The sequence below is a fragment of the Cydia strobilella genome, chromosome 2 (assembly GCF_947568885.1).
Source record: "Cydia strobilella chromosome 2, ilCydStro3.1, whole genome shotgun sequence".
Lineage (NCBI taxonomy): Eukaryota > Metazoa > Arthropoda > Insecta > Lepidoptera > Tortricidae > Cydia > Cydia strobilella.
In genome coordinates this window covers 21,356,323-21,381,805 of record NC_086042.1, presented here as the reverse complement: position 1 = coordinate 21,381,805, position 25,483 = coordinate 21,356,323, and the positions used below count along the sequence as shown (strand labels likewise).

The window sequence follows — 25,483 nt, the reverse complement described above, 5'->3', positions numbered from 1 at the left end:
GCATCATAGGGACACGCTGTTTTAGTCACCCGACTCGTCTTGATAAGCACTTAGGAGAGCGGTACCCATGATAGAGCTGATGCTGAACCCTGGCAGTACCTAGTGGATCTAAGGTTTGGTGCAATATAGGCACACGCTGTTTTAGTCACCCGACTCGTCTTGATGAGCACTTAGGAGAGCGGTACCCATGATAGAGCTGATGCTGAACCCTGGCAGTACCTAGTGGATCTAAGGTTTGGTGCAACATAGGCACACGCTGTTTTAGTCACCCGACTCGTCTTGATGAGCACTTAGGAGAACAGTACCCATGATAGAGCTGATGCTGAAGCCTGGCAGTACCTAGTGGATCTAAGGTTTGGTGCAACATAGGCACACGCTGTTTTAGTCACCCGACTCGTCTTGATGAGCACTTAGGAGAGCAGTACCCATGATAGAGCTGATGCTGAACCCTGGCAGTACCTAGTGGATCTAAGGTTTGGTGCAACATAGGCACACGCTGTTTTAGTCACCCGACTCGTCTTGATGAGCACTTAGGAGAGCAGTACCCATAATGGAGCTGATGCTGAACCCTGGCAGTACCTCGCGGAACTAAGGTTTGGTGCAACATAGGCACACGCTGTTTTAGTCATCCGATTCGTCTTGATGAGCACTTAGGAGAGCAGTACCCATGATAGAGCTGATGCTGAACCCTGGAACTACCTAGTGGATCTAAGGTTTGGTGCAACATAGGCACACGCTGTTTTAGTCACCTGACTCATCTTGATGAGCACTTAGGAGAGCAGTACCCATAATGGAGCTGATGCTGAACCCTGGCAGTACCTAGCGGAACTAAGGTTTGGTGCAACATAGGCACACGCTGTTTTAGTCATCCGACTCGTCTTGATGAGCACTTAGGAGTGCAGTACCCATGATAGAGCTGATGCTGAACCCTGGCAGTACCTAATGGATCTAAGGTTTGGTGCAACATAGGCACACGCTGTTTTAGTCATCCGACTCGTCTTGATGAGCACTTAGGAGAGCAGTACCCATGATAGAGCTGATGCTGAACCCTGGCAGTACCTAATGGATCTAAGGTTTGGTGCAACATAGGCACACGCTGTTTTAGTCATCCGACTCGTCTTGATGAGCACTTATGAGAGCAGTACCCATAATGGAGCTGATGCTGAACCCTGGCAGTACCTAGCGGAACTAAGGTTTGGTGCAACGTAGGCACACGCTGTTTTAGTCATCCGACTCGTCTTGATGAGCACTTAGGAGAGCAGTACCCATGATAGAGCTGATGCTGAACCCTGGCAGTACCTAGTGGATCTAAGGTTTGGTGCAATATAGGCACACGCTGTTTTAGTCACCCGACTCGTCTTGATGAGCACTTAGGAGAGCAGTACTCATAATGTAGCTGATGCTGAACCCTGGCAGTACCTAGCGGAACTAAGGTTTGGTGCAACATAGGCACACGCTGTTTTAGTCATCCGACTCGTCTTGATGAGCACTTGGAAGAGCAGTACCCAAGATAGAGCTGATGCTGGACCCTGGCAGTGCCTAATGGATCTAAGGTTTGGTGCAACATAGGCACAGGCTGTTTTAGTCATCCGACTCGTCTTGATGAGCACTTCGGAGAGCCATACCCATGATAGAGCTGATGCTGAACCCTGGCAGTACCTAATGGATCTAAGGTTTGGTGCAACATAGGCACACGCTGTTTTAGTCACCCGACTCGTCTTGATGAGCACTTAGGAGAGCAGTACCCATAATGGAGGTGATGCTGAACCCTGGCAGTACCTAGCGGAACTAAGGTTTGGTGCAACATAGGCACACGCTGTTTTAGTCATCCGACTCGTCTTGATGAGCACTTAGGAGAGCAGTACCCATGATAGAGCTGATGCTGAACCCTGGCACTACCTAGTGGATCTAAGGTTTGGTGCAACATAGGCACACGCTGTTTTAGTCACCCGACTCGTCTTGATGAGCACTTAGGAGAGCGGTACCCATGATAGAGCTGATGCTGAACCCTAGCAGTACCTAGTGGATCTAAGGTTTGGTGCAACATAGGCACACGCTGTTTTAGTCACCCGACTCGTCTTGATGAGCACTTAGGAGAGCAGTACCCATAATGGAGCTGATGCTGAACCCTGGCAGTACCTAGTGGATCTAAGGTTTGGTGCAACATAGGCACACGCTGTTTTAGTCACCCGACTCGTCTTGATGAGCACTTAGGAGAGCAGTACCCATGATAGAGCTGATGCTGAACCCTGGCAGTACCTAGTGGATCTAAGGTTTGGTGCAACATAGGCACACGCTGTTTTAGTCACCCGACTCGTCTTGATGAGCACTTAGGAGAGCGGTACCCATGATAGAGCTGATGCTGAACCCTGGCAGTACCTAGTGGATCTAAGGTTTGGTGCATCATAGGGACACGCTGTTTTAGTCACCCGACTCGTCTTGATAAGCACTTAGGAGAGCGGTACCCATGATAGAGCTGATGCTGAACCCTGGCAGTACCTAGTGGATCTAAGGTTTGGTGCAATATAGGCACACGCTGTTTTAGTCACCCGACTCGTCTTGATGAGCACTTAGGAGAGCGGTACCCATGATAGAGCTGATGCTGAACCCTGGCAGTACCTAGTGGATCTAAGGTTTGGTGCAACATAGGCACACGCTGTTTTAGTCACCCGACTCGTCTTGATGAGCACTTAGGAGAGCAGTACCCATGATAGAGCTGATGCTGAACCCTGGCAGTACCTAGTGGATCTAAGGTTTGGTGCAACATAGGCACACGCTGTTTTAGTCACCCGACTCGTCTTGATGAGCACTTAGGAGAGCAGTACCCATGATAGAGCTGATGCTGAACCCTGGCAGTACCTAGTGGATCTAAGGTTTGGTGCAACATAGGCACACGCTGTTTTAGTCACCCGACTCGTCTTGATGAGCACTTAGGAGAGCAGTACCCATAATGGAGCTGATGCTGAACCCTGGCAGTACCTCGCGGAACTAAGGTTTGGTGCAACATAGGCACACGCTGTTTTAGTCATCCGATTCGTCTTGATGAGCACTTAGGAGAGCAGTACCCATGATAGAGCTGATGCTGAACCCTGGAACTACCTAGTGGATCTAAGGTTTGGTGCAACATAGGCACACGCTGTTTTAGTCACCTGACTCGTCTTGATGAGCACTTAGGAGAGCAGTACCCATAATGGAGCTGATGCTGAACCCTGGCAGTACCTAGCGGAACTAAGGTTTGGTGCAACATAGGCACACGCTGTTTTAGTCATCCGACTCGTCTTGATGAGCACTTAGGAGTGCAGTACCCATGATAGAGCTGATGCTGAACCCTGGCAGTACCTAATGGATCTAAGGTTTGGTGCAACATAGGCACACGCTGTTTTAGTCACCTGACTCGTCTTGATGAGCACTTAGGAGAGCAGTACCCATAATGGAGCTGATGCTGAACCCTGGCAGTACCTAGCGGAACTAAGGTTTGGTGCAACATAGGCACACGCTGTTTTAGTCATCCGACTCGTCTTGATGAGCACTTAGGAGAGCAGTACCCATGATAGAGCTGATGCTGAACCCTGGCAGTACCTAATGGATCTAAGGTTTGGTGCAACATAGGCACACGCTGTTTTAGTCATCCGACTCGTCTTGATGAGCACTTATGAGAGCAGTACCCATAATGGAGCTGATGCTGAACCCTGGCAGTACCTAGCGGAACTAAGGTTTGGTGCAACGTAGGCACACGCTGTTTTAGTCATCCGACTCGTCTTGATGAGCACTTAGGAGAGCAGTACCCATGATAGAGCTGATGCTGAACCCTGGCAGTACCTAGTGGATCTAAGGTTTGGTGCAATATAGGCACACGCTGTTTTAGTCACCCGACTCGTCTTGATGAGCACTTAGGAGAGCAGTACCCATAATGGAGCTGATGCTGAACCCTGGCAGTACCTAGCGGAACTAAGGTTTGGTGCAACATAGGCACACGCTGTTTTAGTCATCCGACTCGTCTTGATGAGCACTTAGGAGAGCAGTACCCATGATAGAGCTGATGCTGAACCCTGGCAGTACCTAATGGATCTAAGGTTTGGTGCAACATAGGCACACGCTGTTTTAGTCATCCGACTCGTCTTGATGAGCACTTATGAGAGCAGTACCCATAATGGAGCTGATGCTGAACCCTGGCAGTACCTAGCGGAACTAAGGTTTGGTGCAACGTAGGCACACGCTGTTTAAGTCATCCGACTCGTCTTGATGAGCACTTAGGAGAGCAGTACCCATGATAGAGCTGATGCTGAACCCTGGCAGTACCTAGTGGATCTAAGGTTTGGTGCATCATAGGGACACGCTGTTTTAGTCACCCGACTCGTCTTGATAAGCACTTAGGAGAGCGGTACCCATGATAGAGCTGATGCTGAACCCTGGCAGTACCTAGTGGATCTAGGGTTTGGTGCAACATAGGCACACGCTGTTTTAGTCACCCGACTCGTCTTGATGAGCACTTAGGAGAGCAGTACCCATAATGGAGCTGATGCTGAACCCTGGCAGTACATAGTGGATCTAAGGTTTGGTGCAACATAGGCACGCGCTGTTTAGGTCATCCGACTCGTCTTGATGAGCACTTATGAGAGCAGTACCCATAATGGAGCTGATGCTGAACCCTGGCAGTACCTAGCGGAACTAAGGTTTGGTGCAACGTAGGCACACGCTGTTTTAGTCATCCGACTCGTCTTGATGAGCACTTAGGAGAGCAGTACCCATGATAGAGCTGATGCTGAACCCTGGCAGTACCTAGTGGATCTAAGGTTTGGTGCATCATAGGGACACGCTGTTTTAGTCACCCGACTCGTCTTGATAAGCACTTAGGAGAGCGGTACCCATGATAGAGCTGATGCTGAACCCTGGCAGTACCTAGTGGATCTAGGGTTTGGTGCAACATAGGCACACGCTGTTTTAGTCACCCGACTCGTCTTGATGAGCACTTAGGAGAGCAGTACCCATAATGGAGCTGATGCTGAACCCTGGCAGTACATAGTGGAACTAAGGTTTGGTGCAACATAGGCACGCGCTGTTTTGGTCATCCGACTCGTCTTGATGAACACTTAGGAGAGCAGTACCCATGATAGAGCTGATGCTGAACCCTGGCAATACCTAGTGGATCTAAGGTAGGTGGTAAGGCTCTATCATGGGTACCGCTCTCCTAAGTGCTCATCAAGACGAGTCGGATGACCAAAACAGCGCGTGCCTATGTTGCACCAAACCTTAGATCCACTAGGTACTGCCAGGGTTCAGCATCAGCTCTATCATGGGTACTGCTCTTCTAAGTGCTCATCAAGACGAGTCGGATGACCTAAACAGCGCGTGCCTATGTTGCACCAAACCTTAGATCCACTATGTACTGCCAGGGTTCAGCAACAGCTCCATTATGGGTACTGCTCTCCTAAGTGCTCATCAAGACGAGTCGGGTGACTAAAACAGCGTGTGCCTATGTTGCACCAAACCCTAGATCCACTAGGTACTGCCAGGGTTCAGCATCAGCTCTATCATGGGTACCGCTCTCCTAAGTGCTTATCAAGACGAGTCGGGTGACTAAAACAGCGTGTCCCTATGATGCACCAAACCTTAGATCCACTAGGTACTGCCAGGGTTCAGCATCAGCTCTATCATGGGTACTGCTCTCCTAAGTGCTCATCAAGACGAGTCGGATGACTAAAACAGCGTGTGCCTACGTTGCACCAAACCTTAGTTCCGCTAGGTACTGCCAGGGTTCAGCATCAGCTCCATTATGGGTACTGCTCTCATAAGTGCTCATCAAGACGAGTCGGATGACTAAAACAGCGTGTGCCTATGTCGCACCAAACCTTAGATCCATTAGGTACTGCCAGGGTTCAGCATCAGCTCTATCATGGGTACTGCTCTCCTAAGTGCTCATCAAGACGAGTCGGATGACTAAAACAGCGTGTGCCTATGTTGCACCAAACCTTAGATCCACTAGGTAGTGCCAGGGTTCAGCATCAGCTCTATCATGGGTACTGCTCTCCTAAGTGCTCATCAAGACGAGTCGGATGACTAAAACAGCGTGTGCCTATGTTGCACCAAACCTTAGTTCCACTAGGTACTGCCAGGGTTCAGCATCAGCTCCATTATGGGTACTGCTCTCCTAAGTGCTCATCAAGACGAGTCGGGTGACTAAAACAGCGTGTGCCTATGTTGTACCAAACCTTAGATCCACTAGGTACTGCCAGGGTTCAGCATCAGCTCTATCATGGGTACTGCTCTCCTAAGTGCTCATCAAGACGAGTCGGATGACTAAAACAGCGTGTGCCTATGTTGCACCAAACCCTGGATCCACTAGGTACTGCCAGGGTTCAGCATCAGCTCTATCATGGGTACTGCACTCCTAAGTGCTCATCAAGACGAGTCGGATGACTAAAACAGCGTGTGCCTATGCTGCACCAAACCCTAGATCCACTAGGTACTGCCAGGGTTCAGCATCAGCTCTATCATGGTTACTGCTCTTCTAAGTGCTCCTCAAGACGAGTCGGATGACCAAAACAGCGCGTGCCTATGTTGCACCAAACCTTACTTCCACTATGTACTGCCAGGGTTCAGCATCAGCTCTATCATGGGTACCGCTCTACTAAGTGCTCATCAAGACGAGTCAGATGACCAAAACAGCGCGTGCCTATGTTGCACCAAACCTTAGATCCACTAGGTACTGCCAGGGTTCAGCATCAGCTCTATCGTGGGTACCGCTCTCCTAAGTGCTCATCAAGACGAGTCAGATGACCAAAACAGCGCGTGCCTATGTTGCACCAAACCTTAGATCCACTAGGTACTGCCAGGGTGCAGCATCAGCTCTATCATGGGTACTGCTCTCCTAAGTGCTCATCAAGACGAGTCGGGTGACTAAAACAGCGTGTGCCTATGTTGCACCAAACCTTAGATCCACTAGGTACTGCCAGGGTTCAGCATCAGCTCTATCATGGGTACTGCTCTCCTAAGTGCTCATCAAGACGAGTCGGATGACTAAAACAGCGTGTGCCTATGTTGCACCAAACCTTAGACCCACTAGGTACTGCCAGGGTTCAGCATCAGCTCTATCATGGGTACTGCTCTTCTAAGTGCTCATCAAGACGAGTCGGGTGACTAAAACAGCGTGTGCCTATGTTGCACCAAACCCTAGATCCACTAGGTACTGCCAGGGTTCAGCATCAGCTCTATCATGGTTACTGCTCTTCTAAGTGCTCCTCAAGACGAGTCGGATGACCAAAACAGCGCGTGCCTATGTTGCACCAAACCTTACTTCCACTATGTACTGCCAGGGTTCAGCATCAGCTCTATCATGGGTACCGCTCTACTAAGTGCTCATCAAGACGAGTCAGATGACCAAAACAGCGCGTGCCTATGTTGCACCAAACCTTAGATCCACTAGGTACTGCCAGGGTTCAGCATCAGCTCTATCGTGGGTACCGCTCTCCTAAGTGCTCATCAAGACGAGTCAGATGACCAAAACAGCGCGTGCCTATGTTGCACCAAACCTTAGATCCACTAGGTACTGCCAGGGTGCAGCATCAGCTCTATCATGGGTACTGCTCTCCTAAGTGCTCATCAAGACGAGTCGGGTGACTAAAACAGCGTGTGCCTATGTTGCACCAAACCTTAGATCCACTAGGTACTGCCAGGGTTCAGCATCAGCTCTATCATGGGTACTGCTCTCCTAAGTGCTCATCAAGACGAGTCGGACGACCTAAACAGCGCGTGCCTATGTTGCACCAAACCTTAGATCCACTAGGTACTGCCAGGGTTCAGCATCAGCTCTATCATGGGTACCGCTCTACTAAGTGCTCATCAAGACGAGTCGGGTGACTAAAACAGCGTGTGCCTATGTTGCACCAAACCTTAGATCCACTAGGTACTGCCAGGGTTCAGCATCAGCTCTATCATGGGTACTGCTCTCCTAAGTGCTCATCAAGACGAGTCGGATGACTAAAACAGCGTGTGCCTATGTTGCACCAAACCTTAGACCCACTAGGTACTGCCAGGGTTCAGCATCAGCTCTATCATGGGTACTGCTCTTCTAAGTGCTCATCAAGACGAGTCGGATGACCTAAACAGCGCGTGCCTATGTTGCACCAAACCTTAGATCCACTAGGTACTGCCAGGGTGCAGCATCAGCTCTATCATGGGTACCGCTCTCCTAAGTGCTCATCAAGACGAGTCGGGTGACTAAAACAGCGTGTGCCTATGTTGCACCAAACCTTAGATCCACTAGGTACTGCCAGGGTTCAGCATCAGCTCTATCATGGGTACTGCTCTCCTAAGTGCTCATCAAGACGAGTCGGATGACTAAAACAGCGTGTGCCTATGTTGCACCAAACCTTAGATCCACTAGGTAGTGCCAGGGTTCAGCATCAGCTCTATCATGGGTACTGCTCTCCTAAGTGCTCATCAAGACGAGTCGGGTGACTAAAACAGCGTGTGCCTATGTTGCACCAAACCTTAGATCCACTAGGTACTGCCAGGGTTCAGCATCAGCTCTATCATGGGTACCGCTCTCCTAAGTGCTCATCAAGACGAGTCGGGTGACTAAAACAGCGTGTGCCTATGTTGCACCAAACCTTAGATCCACTAGGTACTGCCAGGGTTCAGCATCAGCTCTATCATGGGTACTGCTCTCCTAAGTGCTCATCAAGACGAGTCGGGTGACTAAAACAGCGTGTGCCTATGTTGCACCAAACCTTAGATCCACTAGGTACTGCCAGGGTTCAGCATCAGCTCCATTATGGGTACTGCTCTCCTAAGTGCTCATCAAGACGAGTCGGGTGACTAAAACAGCGTGTGCCTATGTTGCACCAAACCTTAAATCCACTAGGTACTGCTAGGGTTCAGCATCAGCTCTATCATGGGTACCGCTCTCCTAAGTGCTCATCAAGACGAGTCGGGTGACTAAAACAGCGTGTGCCTATGTTGCACCAAACCTTAGATCCACTAGGTACTGCCAGGGTTCAGCATCAGCTCTATCATGGGTACTGCTCTCCTAAGTGCTCATCAAGACGAGTCGGATGACTAAAACAGCGTGTGCCTATGTTGCACCAAACCTTAGACCCACTAGGTACTGCCAGGGTTCAGCATCAGCTCTATCATGGGTACTGCTCTTCTAAGTGCTCATCAAGACGAGTCGGATGACCTAAACAGCGCGTGCCTATGTTGCACCAAACCTTAGATCCACTAGGTACTGCCAGGGTGCAGCATCAGCTCTATCATGGGTACCGCTCTCCTAAGTGCTCATCAAGACGAGTCAGATGACCGAAACAGCGCGTGCCTATGTTGCACCAAACCTTAGATCCACTAGGTACTGCCAGGGTTCAGCATCAGCTCTATCATGGGTACCGCTCTCCTAAGTGCTCATCAAGACGAGTCGGGTGACTAAAACAGCGTGTGCCTATGTTGCACCAAACCTTAGATCCACTAGGTACTGCCAGGGTTCAGCATCAGCTCTATCATGGGTACTGCTCTCCTAAGTGCTCATCAAGACGAGTCGGATGACTAAAACAGCGTGTGCCTATGTTGCACCAAACCTTAGATCCACTAGGTAGTGCCAGGGTTCAGCATCAGCTCTATCATGGGTACTGCTCTCCTAAGTGCTCATCAAGACGAGTCGGGTGACTAAAACAGCGTGTGCCTATGTTGCACCAAACCTTAGATCCACTAGGTACTGCCAGGGTTCAGCATCAGCTCTATCATGGGTACCGTTCTCCTAAGTGCTCATCAAGACGAGTCGGGTGACTAAAACAGCGTGTGCCTATGTTGCACCAAACCTTAGATCCACTAGGTACTGCCAGGGTTCAGCATCAGCTCTATCATGGGTACTGCTCTCCTAAGTGCTCATCAAGACGAGTCGGGTGACTAAAACAGCGTGTGCCTATGTTGCACCAAACCTTAGATCCACTAGGTACTGCCAGGGTTCAGCATCAGCTCCATTATGGGTACTGCTCTCCTAAGTGCTCATCAAGACGAGTCGGGTGACTAAAACAGCGTGTGCCTATGTTGCACCAAACCTTAAATCCACTAGGTACTGCTAGGGTTCAGCATCAGCTCTATCATGGGTACCGCTCTCCTAAGTGCTCATCAAGACGAGTCGGGTGACTAAAACAGCGTGTGCCTATGTTGCACCAAACCTTAGATCCACTAGGTAGTGCCAGGGTTCAGCATCAGCTCTATCATGGGTACTGCTCTCCTAAGTGCTCATCAAGACGAGTCGGATGACTAAAACAGCGTGTGCCTATGTTGCACCAAACCTTAGTTCCGCTAGGTACTGCCAGGGTTCAGCATCACCTCCATTATGGGTACTGCTCTCCTAAGTGCTCATCAAGACGAGTCGGGTGACTAAAACAGCGTGTGCCTATGTTGCACCAAACCTTAGATCCATTAGGTACTGCCAGGGTTCAGCATCAGCTCTATCATGGGTATGGCTCTCCGAAGTGCTCATCAAGACGAGTCGGATGACTAAAACAGCGTGTGCCTATGTTGCACCAAACCTTAGATCCATTAGGTACTGCCAGGGTTCAGCATCAGCTCTATCGTGGGTACGGCTCTCCGAAGTGCTCATCAAGACGATTTAAATGACCAAAACCGCGTATGTCTGTGTTGCACCAAACCAGAATTCTACTAGGTAGTAGGTAGGTACTGCTACTACTGCCAGGGTTCAGTCAGGGTCATTTTGCTGTCTCATTTTAAAATATCACGAATGTAATTTTATTAGACGTTGATGCAATTGAGAGTAATTCTAATAATTTTTTTGAAACTTTAATGGCCATTGAAGTTAATCCGAATTAAAGTTAATCCGAATTAACTTCAATGGCCATTAACGTCTCAAAAATTTAATCCGAATTAACTTTAATCCGAATTAACTTTAATCCGAATTAAATGGCTAATGGTTAATGGCCATTAACCTTTTTAATTGTTAATTTTTAATGGTTAATGGCATTAGCGTTCGGCCAACACTGGTAATAGGGTCCTGTTTTTACCCTTTGGGTACGGAACCCTAAAAACGTCGTTCGATACACGTGCTGAAATGGCATTCTTTACTCGTCCCGAGTCTTGCCACGAGCCGTAGGCGTATAGGGATATCTCGGTACTCGTGAAGTAATGACATACTTCCCGCACTAGCATCGAAATGTACTATTTATTATTGGGGTTGAGAGTACAATAACAGAGGTTACTGAAACGAAAGTGGCAAGATTGAAAATTCAATGATCACTGAGATTGTTTAAGGTCAGGTAGTGGGATACTTTCGAAGTTTCAATTAAGTAAACACCCAGGCTCTATTTCCGGATCTCATTTAATATGTTATTTGTGAGTGATCTCGTATCCGTTAAAACATACGTACAGATGTAAAAACGAAGAAACTACGAGATACGGATGCATATTTCCAATCTCCAACACTGACTCCAAGGAAAACTGGGTTTGCATATTGATGTTTTCTTAACGGCTGTTGAACTCTGTCGGAAACGTGTCAGCGGCGTGTCAGCTGACCGCGGTCAGGGCACTCGCTCCTACTGCGCGCCTAGCGCATCGTCTATCAAACCCAAACCAGCCACTATACACGTGCCGTCCCCAATAAACCGTACTTGTTACGAATATACAGATCACACTTACAATGTCACAGGCTATTTGCTCGGTAAGCGGTGAGAATGACACACTGCAGGTGCTAATGCAATTTGCGCTCTTAATCCCGACCCGGCAAGCAAACAATGCAATTATGTATCTTTCATAATCTGTACTAAGTGAATGCGCGAGGATAGAATCACGCGATTGTCGGCATAAAGCGATCCCGTGCTTGCATTGTTATATTACATATGCTTTCAAAACCGTACAAATTTATACTCGGACCAGGACGTTCTTCACAGGTTTGAAAGTTAACGTTGAACAAAGTAAGACAAAATTAACAAGATGTTTAGCAAAATAAAACGTTTCGACGCACATTTAAAATCGTGTATTTAATTATAAAAACTGTCCTGAAATAAATACTATTCATTCATTCAAAAACATAAAACGAATGAATAAAAACATAAAAAGTATGTTTAGAGATACTGTCTGTTTTTTTAGGTACCGCCAGCCGCCAGGCAGCAATAATTCCATTGTTTCGCGAGAAATAGCTTTTTTGAGCTTTTATTTAAAATCACTGTAACCGAGTAACTATTTATACATTGGAGGCGCTGGACAAGTCGTAAAAAAAAATACCCAAGTAAAAAAAAAGCATTTTGTATACTTTATTAACTGTTATAAGTTATAGAATGCTAAATATATACTCGTAATTAAGTGACTAATATAAAAATAAGTTTTTGGCAAAAATTTCATTTTTGGTACAAGTTTTTATCGCTGACTGTACTTTTTTTCCACAGGCAACTAATACTCATCGAGACAATTCTAAAAACCCCAAACACAATTGGGTTTCGTTGTTTACCACAGAGTTCCTATGACCACCTCTTGTCTTCATCATTAGATCAGCTCGATGGTACCATAATATTGCATTGTCACCCGACTTACATGCGTATGCTAATTTTCAGCTTCATCGGAAACCAGGAAGATGGTTAAATTGGTTACCTTAGATTCCATTATATAGTTAGTTGATTCCATCATGAAGTTCCAGTTCATATCTTCCGGCTCCATCATCAGATCAGTTCGACAGTACCATATTATTGTATTGTCATCAGAACTACATACAGCTGCCAATTTTCATGACACTACGATCCTTGGAAGATGGTTAAATTAGTTACCTTAGATTCCATTACATAGTTAGTTATTTACATACAGGTCGACCTAATAAAAGCTTGTTAATAAAGGCTTGAACGGATTTGGAAATATTTCAAAACAGCTTTTGAATTCTAAAATCTTCAAAAATTTGCTTCAAAAAAGGTGTTACGTTTGAGTTCTAATTAAATATAATAAACTAACGTAAACTATCTTAAATATATACTAGATTAAAAGATTCTTATCTGTATTATCCATCACTTGTACGACACCATAATACGTACAACTTTATTTTTTTTGCTTGTTTTGAGCATAAGTAAATTGAAGGCGCCGAGAACTGATTCGTACGCTGAGTGAAGACCTAATTTCGATTACCTGTTGATCGGCGCATAGTTATCAACTGAGGTAGGTAAAAGGGGCGGGGGATGTCTCTTTAGGAATGTCTTCTAGATAATGTAATTAAGGAATTATCTCATGTTGATTTTTAATCATTCTACTTTTGGCCGCCTAGATTGCTCAAATCTACGTATGTGCGACGGTCGAGACGAATTTCAAAGAGATTGGCAATTTGCATATTGTTCAAAGCATCAACAATGCCTGCGACGTGTTATTCACACTAAGCAAATAATCATTTTCAGCTACGATGTTTCTGTAAAATCAATAGTCACCGATCACCGACGATATCACACAAAGACTTTGACAAAATAGACGGTCGAAGAAAGCGAAAGTTACAGCCAATTTAGAATTTAAATCATACAATGTTTAAGACCTAGGTAAATTAAAACATGCGATTGATTAAATAAGTATTAAAACTGATTTACGCTATATATCAATCGTATATCGCGATTATTTTTACATTTCTATGGGAAATATTCCCTCTCATAAATGTTTCCATCATATGTATTCCCGCAGCGAAGGTCGATCATCTCTGATGAGAATCGCCCACTAACATCTAGTCTTTTTTAAGGTTCCGTACTTCAAAAAGAAAAAAAACGGAATCCTTATAGGATCACTCGTGCGTCTGTCTGTCTGTCCGTCTGTCACAGCCTATTTTCTCCGAAACTACTGGAACAATTAAGTTGAAATTTTGTATACATATGTAAGTTTGTGACCCAAAGACGGACATGTAACGTAAACAAATGAATTTTAAACATGGGGCCACTTTTGGGGGTTAAATAATAAAATTAAAAAATAAAGTTTTTCAAACTATATCGTGTTACATATCAAATGAAAGAGGTCATTGTGGAATTCTCAAATACATTTTTTTTATAATTTTAGGATAAACAATTTAGAAGTTATTCAAGAAAAAAGGCAAAAAATGACCATTCCCCCCCTTTTATCTCCGAAACTAACAGGTCTAAAATTTTGAAAAAAATACACAAAATAGATCTTTACCTGTAGATTATAGGAAAACCTATTAGAAATTGCAGTCAAGCGTGAGTCGGACTTTATTACTTAGTTTTTGATCCGACCCCTACGGGTTTTTTAAAGATATTTCACTCACGTTTCACATAAAAAATACATTGTTTAAATTATGTAATGTACGGAACCCTTGGAACGCGAGTCCGATTCGCACTTGGCCGGTTTTACTATGAGAACTTTCTTATTAGATGCGGGCACCTTAGGGACGAAAGTCTTTTTAATTTGTAGCCCCTGTTTCTCAATAATCTTTGCTGCTTTGATTTTTTTTGATATTTTTATGTTGTGTTTATATCTGAAGAATAAAGCGACGTAATATAATCAAGCTTTTCAACCTCGTACCGAATAAGGCCACTCAGCAAGCTTCGTGGCTTCGTACACGCCACTGAAAAGCTCTTCATTATATCACGATTGTATAAAATACTATTTCAGGTATGGCAAATGTTACTTATGTAGTAATCTACTTTGGAAATATCTGGACATTTAATATTAAACTTTAATACTTAACAACAAATACAACAATGCGGTTGATCGCCATCTTTGATTTTTAACTGGCTAATTAGGCAGGGAATTATTTTGGCACCAACGATTTGTATCTGTGCGTGTATTAAATTAAACTCGAGGCGCGGACAGGTGTTGACAGCGGCAGCCGCCCATTACGCCCATAATTACGGAACGAAAGGTCTTCAACCGAACAACCGTGCGCCATCCTCTTAACAGGTTAAGCCCACTGCTTCTCTCCATACAAACGTTGTCTCCATTTTCCTCTGTGGATATTACTTACCATTATGGAAAATATTTTTACGCAAATTCATGTAAATTAACCACATCTAAATGTGACGTTCCATGGTTCGATATGGAGTTTAAGCATGGATCCTACGTTATATAAGCTACCTAATTCAAGAAAAAATCATAATAATAATTAACAAAAAAAAAACAAAAAGTTCACATCAAATTGTGAGATTTTTTCTATAATGTTAATATCTATAGAGGAAAATGGGGACTACTTTTGTATGGAAAGGCAGTTTCACGCGGTCGTCCACTTTCGTCTTAAGTCACTGGATTTGACGGAGTCCATTACTCTTCATTTAGTCACTTAATTACGACGGCGGAGGACGGAGCGTCACACGGCGCGACTACGAAATTATGGATCAAAGGGGTCGCACAGGACCCGAACTCAATTTATATACGTACTCGATATAGACATTTGGCTTTCTGCTTTCAAACATAATTCGGTTCACCTACATGACCTACATCGAAGAAATTGAAATAGCAAATCATGTCATACTTATATCAGTCATAGAGTAATATCACGAATTAAGCCATAGCTAAGTAATCACTTTATACATATATTATGTATATCTTGATGAATTTTGTGATGAAAGCTTGATAGTTGAATGGCTGGGATGACATAAATAACTTGTTATTATAATATAATAAATCAGTTAAATCACCTTTAAGGTCATGTCGGGAGTTATTAAAGAAATGTCAAATACTGTTGATATTTTGGTAGGACGTTCACTACTGCTGTATTTGTTAATACTACACATACGCACCAACACTCACCACACCTATACATCCCTACGACACATCTATTCTATTCAGACATTATAATGGCAATTTTATTAGAAATAGGCCAATTATTCATTACTATTATAACATTATAATTTCTACATTGATAGTCTGTTAGTGACCTGGGTTCTAGCAGAATTACCAGTGCTTCGTTCGAAAGAGTGTATAACTGAGCCAGAACCCTTTTGTTTTGCTGCAACGCACACAGCAATTCTACGGTTTATTTTTTTTAAGTTTTGTTTTTTATCTTAATTTTGGCTTTTTGTATCTCTTCTGTTTCTTTTGTTTTAATATGTTTGTGTTGTGGCAAACGAATAAATGGTTTATCTATCTATCTATTATTTTACTTTGATTTATTTTGATGTTATATACAACAACATGCAGAAACGAGGGAAGATCAGGATATGATCGCTAGCGGCATTTTTATTACGTCTGAAGCTTCTCCTTCGCTCGAAGAAGTCGGCTCCATGTTCAATCAAAGTTCTAGGTGGAGTCGTTAATTTTGTTTTGTATAAGTAGATTGAGGACAAAGCCGTTTAGGGCGCGGGTAACAAACTTGCTTAGAACAAGTCTTGCCACTTGCTTTTATTGCAGCAATTGTTTTGAGTTGCGAACCGCAATAATTGATTCGATCCAATTCGTACAGCTAGAATCGTTGGGTAACTGTTACATACAGGGCCCAAAAATACATTGACAAAGTTTTTTCTAATTTTTTTATTAAATACTTACGCAACTAGTACAAAATAAGTTAAAAATTAAAACTACAGTCTTTTCGATAGCATACAAGCCACGTAAATCACAACTCTTTGAGGATAAATATAAAAAAGTTCGATTGGACAGATGTCGGTTGATTAAAATGATTAAGCAACGTGCCGCTACTGAAAAGTGAGAAAATGTATTTTTTACTGATGAAAAACTTCTTTGTATTGAACAGGCCCATAATCATTAAAATGACAGAATTGACTCTTCTAGTCGCCTTGGAGAAGCCGCAGTCATTCCTCATCGCCAAAAGCCGGATTCAATTATGGTTTGGGGTGGTATTTGCAGACTACTGCACACTAGTGCAGCAGTGGTGCAAAGATAATTTTCCCGGATTTATAAGTTCAAAAGAGTGGCCACCCTACTCGCCTGATTTAAATACAATGGATTATATCATTATAGTTTGTGGCCAATCTTAGAAACAAGGGCCTGTGCTACTAAACACAAAAGTGTAAACGCTCTAAAAGCAACACTTACCAAAGAATGGGAAAAAATATCCTTGAAAATCGAAATCGAAATCGTTGAAAGTTTTAACAAACTATTGCGTTTGTGTATCAAAGCGAAAGGAGGCTATTTTGAAGACAATTAATTTTTGTTGCATAAAAAAGACTGCAGTAGTTTTAATTTTTAAACTTATTTTGTACTATGTAGTTACGTAATTAGAAAAAACTTTGTCAACGTATCTTTGGGCCACCTGTATTAAATTAAATATGAGGTCATCTTTACCTATTCTTTATCTTAAACATAGATAGCACTCTATTAGTAGCCTATCGAGCTATTTATGTTATTTCCACCCACTTTTTATTAAAGTATATCGCCAATTCGTAACCGGTTAAAAGAAAAATAAGCCTAATTCGTTGCCACTAATTACCTGATGATTCATATTTACCAGATGAAGATAAGTTATTTAAGTACATTTCGATACCACATTTGGTACTCATTTGGGTGACGATTAATAACTTTACATTGATAATGATAAGAATGACTATGTTCAAAAATATGCATGTTACCTAACCTGTATATTATTTCAGGGCGATGTATTGGAATGTCCGCTATGCCTGCTGGTGTTCAGCGCCAACACCATGGTACGGCTGGCATGGTGCGCGCACCGCTGCTGCGAGCCCTGCATGCGGCAGTACCTCGCCATCGAGATCTTCGAGGCGCGCGTGCCCGTCACCTGCCCCGCCTGCCAGGAGAACATCCACCCGCTAGGTAAGCTCACACTAGCTGTGTCCACGCATTACTGCCGCAAGCCCTGCATGCGGAAGTACCTCGCCATCGAGATCTTCGAAACGCGCGTGCCCGCCAGCTGCCCCGCCTGCCAGGAGAACATCCATCCGCTAGGTGCTCAGTCGCACGATGTGTGCACACATGCTAATGTCCACACACTACTCGTGTCTCGTCATCGAGATTTCCTACGAGTACCTCGCTTGCCGCTTCTGCCAGCTCCTGATGGATGCCATGAGTTGTTGAAGTGTCTTTCGGGCGTTAGGAACCTACGGCTAACGGTTGCATCTTAAATATTAATTAGGGAAAAGGACGATATTAACATAACATGAATAAGTTCTCCTGCTGCTGTGCTATCTTATTAAACCATTAGCTCATGCTTACTAATACATATTTATACCTCTCGCTTCTAATGATGATCCCTATGACAAATGACAATTTATTTTTATATGTAGTAGCTGTCACGTAAAATGTTTACAGGCATTTTTTGGAAGTTTAGCACATTAATTTATTTAGAAAAGTAACATTTAGGTAATAGAAATAATGTCATCATTCGACGCGAGAGGTATAGGTAATATAATATATTAAAAATACCGCCTGATCTATGAATGCCAGCAAGTGGTAGTGTGTTTATAATTTTCCTTGAAATAACTGCTACTAACAGCTCAATGGAAAACCCAGTCTTTTCCTACCATTTCACGTACAGACCCACAGCCAATTGAACTTACAATTTTTGTTGAAGTGAGTAATTCTATGGTCGCATTATTATACCTAGAGATTACTTATTCTGTGCCTAGAGCCTAGAGCTACAGTTCCAAAATTTCACTAGTCCAGGTATGACGTGTTACTCTTACATTTACCTAGAATTAGAACTGTGAATTATTTACCTATATTTGTTATTAATTAAACGAAATTAACGTTTGCTTGCCATTGTACCCTAGGGGCGGGTTGCGCGCGCGCTCTGTACGGATATGATGGTCGACAGCATGATAATGATAATGTCTATCTCTTTCTAATGCGCCGTGTTAAAAAGTGACGGTTACTTTATCACGTGGATAAACTACTCAAAAACAACTCGGTGTTAGTTACGTGGCATGAAAAGTGTGATTTGGTTTAAAACAAATAACAAGTGGTTGCGCAAATTTGCTCGTGCCTACTTTGGAATTTGTCCAAAGGTAAATATACGAATTGCCTGATAATATCATTGCCTCGGCGCCAGGAAGTGATGGGCGGCCGTCTTAGAATTTCAATACAACTTTATGGCTGCACTTTTAGCCTGTACGAGGGTTCTTCAATATACAATTCTTAGTACGAAGTGACGAACCTTATATTCTAAATGTGCGACGAATGTAAATCATAAACATACCATTCTACTTATATGTGACTAGATACTGGATACAGTTTGTGACAATCGAGAATTTTCCGGCATGTGTCCGAGTGCCCCGAGTGGTCCGAGGCAACATTGGTGTACACAGCACACCTGCCACCTGCCTAAGCTTTTCTACATCCTAGGGTTTTATAAAAGGGTTTTATTTGTTCCTATCAGGATCTATAGAGCTTGTGATTCTGAGTAGAAATAGCATTAAATTTACAGAAAAGCTAAGGGGCTGGTCGCGAGTCGCACGCACGCTCGTTTCGTGACTGTGTGTGGCTTTTTGGAGCAACTCCCACTGCGTGCAATCTGCCCGCGTAGCGCATTTGCTACCGTATCATTTGAACGTTAGTAAAGATGTGGTGTTATTACAGACGTCCGGCGCATCGTGGACAACCCGGTGTTATACGACAAGTACGAAGAGTTCTCGGTGCGGCGCGCGCTGGCGGCCGATCCCGACACGCGGTGGTGCCCCGCGCCCGACTGCAGGTTGGGTCAACTGGTATTAGGAACCAGGAATAGCCAATTGTTAACCAAGGGTTGAAAGACACCCATTTCGGCCGAGATATTAAGCGCCAATAGTTTGAGTGAGAATACGTGCTTTCACCCGAGTTAAACATTCTACTTTTCATTTCGATTACGAGGAAAGTAAAATACACGTGTATTGGTGTATTTCACAAAACATGACCTATAAACTTCTAGTATTTCATGAGGTAACTTTTATTTACAATTGAGGTACCTGCATAAAAGGATTGTTATATTTATGGAATCAGGAGTTAATATAAGGATGGATATTATACGACAAATCCATTTTGAACCAACTTTTCAAGGCTATTAATAAAAAAAAACTTTAAAAAAAACTTTGAAAGTAAAACTACCGAACATATGATTTCAACCTGCTTCGTAGATAAACATTGAGTCACTTTCAGCATGAGAAATGAAAAGGAACAATCTTACACAAATCGAAGTCCTACAATAAGCGAGGCTTGTTGAATCGTTACTGACTTTTAATTTTGTTGTCGTTTAGTTTCGCGGTCGTGGCGACGGGGTGCGCGTCGTGCCCGAAGCTAACGTGCCTGGCGCCGGGCTGCGGCGCCTCCTTCTGCTACCACTGCAAGGCGGCGTGGCACCCCACGCAGACATGCGACGCGGCGCGACGCTCGCGCGCACCCCCGCCGAGGACGCCGCAGCCGCAGCACCAAGACTCGGACACGGGTAAGTGCAACACGGCTTTGTTCAGAATATGTCTGATTCCTGCGACCCCTCCGGATGCTGACTTGCATTAGTCGTTTTCCTCTTGGTTTCCTCTCTTCGTTATCCTTGACTAGAGTTGTTTTCCTACCGCGACCTCTTTCCCTCGTTCTGCAATAATAAGAAATATTTACTTATAGTGAGATAAGGATGCCATTAATTGTATGACGACGATGTTTGCAGGTGAAGTGAAGCCGTGCCCGCGCTGCGCCGTCCTGATCGTGAAGGTGGAAGATGGCTCCTGCAACCACATGGTGTGCTGCGTGTGCGGCGCCGAGTTCTGTTGGCTGTGCATGAAGGAAGTCTCCGACCTGCATTACCTCAGGTTTGCTTTACTGTTTTTCTTATGGCAAGACTTATTTTGGTTATGACGACGACAATATGGTACTTATTGACATACAACACCAGAACACCACCCTTTCATTTATGCATAGGTACAAAAATAACCTTACACTGCTCTTCAACTGATGTGAATCTGACCCACCACGCGAATAGCCTCAACAATAATTGAAAAACTCATCAAATTGTCGACTGAAATTAATCCCAAATACAAACTGGTTTTCCAATATCTGTAACGGCTGTTGTGCGTGGCGTGTGGGGCAGAGTTGTGATTTGTCACTTATTTCGTCTAGCACTAGTAGAAAAAATACCGAATTTGCTCAAATAGTTGTTCGTCAATAATATTTTAGTCGATAATTAGATATTGTATGGTGCAGTCCGAGCGGCTGTACATTCTGGGGCAAGAAGCCGTGGTCGCGCAAGAAGAAGCTGCTGTGGCAGCTGGGCACGCTGGCGGGCGCGCCGCTGGGCATCGCCGTGGTGGCCGGCGTGGCGCTGCCCGCGCTGCTGGTGGGGCTGCCGCTGTGGGCCGGGCGCCGCGCGCACCGCCGCCTGCGCCGCGCCACCGTCGCGCGCCGCACCGCCGCCGTCGCCGCCGCCGTGGCCGCTGCGGTACGTCATCTATCCGAATATACCGAGTTGATTATAGGGACTGGACGGTGTTCCCCGGCCTGCAACCTTATGGTATAAAGGGATTGAATAACTTAACACTGGCACTTATTACCATAGGTTTTTTTTTTTATTATAAACTGATCGGCGATTGGCCCTAGTCACACCTGATGGAAAGTGAAGACAGGGCCCGATCACGTAATAATCTGTCAGTATGTCAGTATCTTCATAAACATGTAACTCCATCTGCTGCAGCTGGTTTGTGTATTAAATCATCGGCTAAATCTGAATTCATACGGGTGCGCGTACAATTTTACGAATAACTTATGTTCAGAGCAAAACTTTCTGATGTCCTTAATGTTTTTGGGGACTGTAAAGTTCTGAATTACTTCCAACTTCGGTAACGTTGGTTAATTAACGGAAATCGGGGTCCCATTTTTGAATTCCGACTTCCGAGCGCTCGATTTCGTCTCTCAAAAGTGTGTGGAAAACGGCGAATTGATAATTTTGAAATACGAGCAAAAGATATTGGGAATCTAGTGGTATTGACCACTCGTTTTCAATTATATTAGTATAATTTAGCCAGATACAATCTTGAATCTCTTTCCTTAAGACGCTCCTGTACCGATTTAATTTTCTTATTCAAAATTTTCAATAATTTAGTAGGTGTCCCTGAACTTTTGCAAAATATAGATTTACGCGTACCCCGCAGAACAGAACGTAGTTGTCGCAATAAAATGTTATTTAGCATCAAAAGCAGCAGAACTAAACATGCGCAGCACTCATACATTAAACGCACATGTAGGTTGTACAATGATAAGTGCCAAAACGTGGACATATTTAGCAGCTCATTGAGATTGTTTAAGAAATTAGCTTATTCTTCTTTGAGATAAAAATACCCGATTCTAAATTTAAGATTTCGTCATATATCTCGTCACACATGTAGTGCGGCATGAAATAGTAGAAATTAAATAAAATTAAACTAAAAAAAAATAGAAAGAATTAATAAATAAATAAAAAATCGTACTAAATTGTTGCCATCTTCTTCTTCTTAATAATTTTCTACAATTTCTTGTCGGACTATATCTACAATATGCATGTCTTTTGTACTTAGTAATAAGTTTTTATTAATATTCGTTTACATATAGGAAACTATAGGTCTATTACAAGAAAAATTATACTTTATAAACTCATCTGTTTTATAAGACTGTTTGTTTCTTAATAAATAATTAAAAAAAAAAATGCCTAGTAGTGGAGATATATTGAAGGGAAAATCCCGAAATCGAGCGCTCGAAATTTAAAAATTGGCCCCCTACTCGTCCCGTCGTCAGATGAAGGTAATTTGTGGAGCAACGAATTATTCCGTGTATCCGTTATTATTATGCGGCATTCTCATTGACTATCAATTTCAATTTATTTATTTAAAAGACAACAATGGCCCATAATGGTTAGTAGTAACAATACACACACTACGACAAACGACTATGACTGGGGTTTCCGATTTTTTCGAATGCGGCTTCCTTGTAAATAAAGGAAGCCCCTATAGGCTCGAAATGTTACATTATTATATCTTCACATGTCTGGACTTTGCGACAGATCTTAGCATAGGAACTGTTAACCGATTATGCGCCTTGCGCGAGTGCAGACCTAGGGTTGGTGTCAGAGATGGTAACCGCACTAAAGCGTCGCTCGGACTGTTAGATGAGCGTCGCCCGCTATTGCGGGCATCGTAGTACAATTTACCCAAGCTATGTCTGTTTTCCGTGTTCAATGTATTCAATCCGCAATTAAATGAATTGAGGGGTGCGGTTTTGAAACAAGTTTAAAAATAAAATTCCAGCTGCTGGTGTCGCCGATCGTGGCGGGGCTAGCGGTGGGCATCGGCGTGCCCATCCTGCTATTCTACGTGTACGGCGTCGTGCCTGTGTCGCTGTGCCGCGCCGGCGGCTGCGCGCGCCGCCCCGAGCCCGACGCCGTCTCGCGCCACATCGACCCCAGCATCGGTCAGTTCCTGCTTTTATTACACATTCGAATTCATTGTGTTGACAAAAAACTTGTTTTCAATAGAATTTGACAATTTATTTGTTACAGGCGACGCATCGCTGTCGGCCGGGTCGGCGGCGGTCGAGCTGCGCGCGCCGTCGCTGGCCGCGCTCGCGGGCTCGCTGGCGCACGAGCCCCACGAGCAGGAGCCGGATCCCGAGCCGCAGAGGCTCGAGGTCACGGCCGACGTGACGGCCGACGTCGCCAACGCCAGCTGGTCCGACGACCTGCCCTCCACGTCGTCGCGCTCGGCGCGCCTCAAGAGCCTGTTCCTGTACGGGTCGGCGGCGCCGCCCGACCCCGAGGCGCCCCCGCCCCCGCCCCCGCCGCCGCCGCCGCCGGGCGCCGCCACGCCGGCCGAGCTGGCCGCCGCCTGCGAGCCGCGGCCGGTGCGCGCGGCGCCGACGCAACACTCGTAACGAACGCGCGCCCCGCACTGATCCTCACGTGACCGACCCCTGCCCCTGCGGCGCGGCCGTGCGCCCCGCCAGACCCGTGCTCCTCGCGACCGAATATCTCATTTGATTTAATACAGCATACTCTATCGCGTTACTGTCTAGAGGAATTGGCGCTCGGATTAAAGGGACTCGTACCTACGTAAAATAGACTTAAGTGAAATGTAGTGTAAGTGGTAACGAGACATCAGACTCGTAGTGTGAGTAAAGTGAAGTGCTCGGAGTCACCGAGTCCGGCATTGTTGTGATTCGCTATAATTGCTATTTTTATCGACGCGTAGTCCGTAATCCGTGTGAAATGTGTTTCTTCCTGACATCGAATAGCAGAGGAATATGTTAATGGTGTTCTACACGCCACTGCTATACAACTGAAATAACTAGACTAGATAATACTTCGTTCCGCCGGAAAGCATCCCATAATAATGTGGAATCCCTATTGGAGTTTTGTTTCACTTTCCGTCCTAGATATCGCGTTGGTAAAAATTTGCATTTCACGGGTCATTAATGGTTCGGCGAAAGATTAATTTGAGGTACACGGCACAACTGATTTATCGATGTACCTCGTCAGATATAGCACTCGTGAGCCTGAAGGCGGCTCGGCCGAGCCGGTCCAGCAATCATCTATCGGCTGTATTGTCTATTCTGCCTTTTTCTATTACATTGACGCGAGTCAGTTTGTTGAATTTCTTTGTAAAATAAGTGCGTGTTGTCTTCGAAAACAACGTCTCAGTACACTGAAACTGTACTCTTATTTTTTAATCTACCTCCACCAGATAATAAAATGACTTGTATTTGATGAATGTAATAGAGGTCAGCAGAATGTTATATGTGTGCCAGTCACGAGCTTGTGTGTGTTTCGAAGACAACTTACATTTATTTTACTAATTTGCATTTGGTATTTGTTGATTGTTCTCTCTCGTGTAAACTGGCAGTGAAGATTAATAATTATTTTGTTGCCTTCCCCGTTACATGTTCTGTTGTGTTTATTTTATGAATGTAATGACTCAAGGCTGAGAGCAGTTAGTTGCTAATTGAAGAGCAAACACATTTCAACGCGAGTTCAGACTGTACAGTATTAATAGTTTAAAACAGAGACGCTTCAAATCGCAGTGACTGCCGTGGGAACATCATTACATTAATACAATAAACAATGTTTAGGCAGGGCCTCGGGCGCCGGTCCCGGGAGTCCCGGCGGCGTAGGTTAAGTGAGCTATTCCAGGTAGTTCCCACCGCCAGCCGACCGTGAACCTTATGCTAATAGCATAGAGTTCACCGACGACTGGCATCGCGGTGGTAAGCCCGGGAGCAGCCAGGACAGGCGAGTCAGGAGCCGTGAACACCAAAGTTCGCAAATTGCGGGCGTCTTTCTCTTTTACTCCCATTAAGGCGTAATTAGTGACAGAGAAAAATGCCCGCAATTTGCGAACTTCGGTTTTCGCGGTTATAGCCCAGACAGGATTTAGGAAGAGCTGCGGGCGCGCCCGCTCTGATAGATGTTTGCGCTTCTAAAGCAGTGTTACTCTATCCGATATTTGTGATACTTTGAATAATTACTATTAACGATCTAAATTATTTAATTTTTCACGTTTGTAGGCGAAAAGTAATTCTAAGCTATAATTATTATGTTATGTGAATCATATACCTACAGTAAACGATTAAAATGTGATTAAACTTACTAGTTGTTTTATTACAA

At 44.5% G+C, this 25,483-nt stretch overlaps 1 protein-coding gene across 2 annotated transcripts in view; it reads left to right on the top strand.

The window, feature by feature from the left end:
• Nucleotides 1-25,465, top strand: part of LOC134753979 (E3 ubiquitin-protein ligase RNF19B-like) — a 69,775-nt gene extending 44,310 nt beyond the window's left edge. The window contains exons 3-9 of one of the 2 annotated variants that reach the window (XM_063690026.1): nt 17,526-17,706; nt 19,468-19,582; nt 20,121-20,308; nt 20,528-20,669; nt 21,061-21,295; nt 23,133-23,295; nt 23,384-25,465. In XM_063690026.1, the coding sequence (XP_063546096.1) occupies nt 17,526-17,706; nt 19,468-19,582; nt 20,121-20,308; nt 20,528-20,669; nt 21,061-21,295; nt 23,133-23,295; nt 23,384-23,754 (1,395 nt within the window). In that variant the 3' untranslated portion in view covers nt 23,755-25,465. Of the gene's footprint in view, nt 1-17,525; nt 17,707-17,731; nt 17,839-19,467; nt 19,583-20,120; nt 20,309-20,527; nt 20,670-21,060; nt 21,296-23,132; nt 23,296-23,383 lie in introns of those variants that run through there. The other variant, XM_063690031.1, reaches the window with a different exon arrangement.
• The last annotated feature ends 18 nt before the right edge of the window (nt 25,466-25,483 follow it).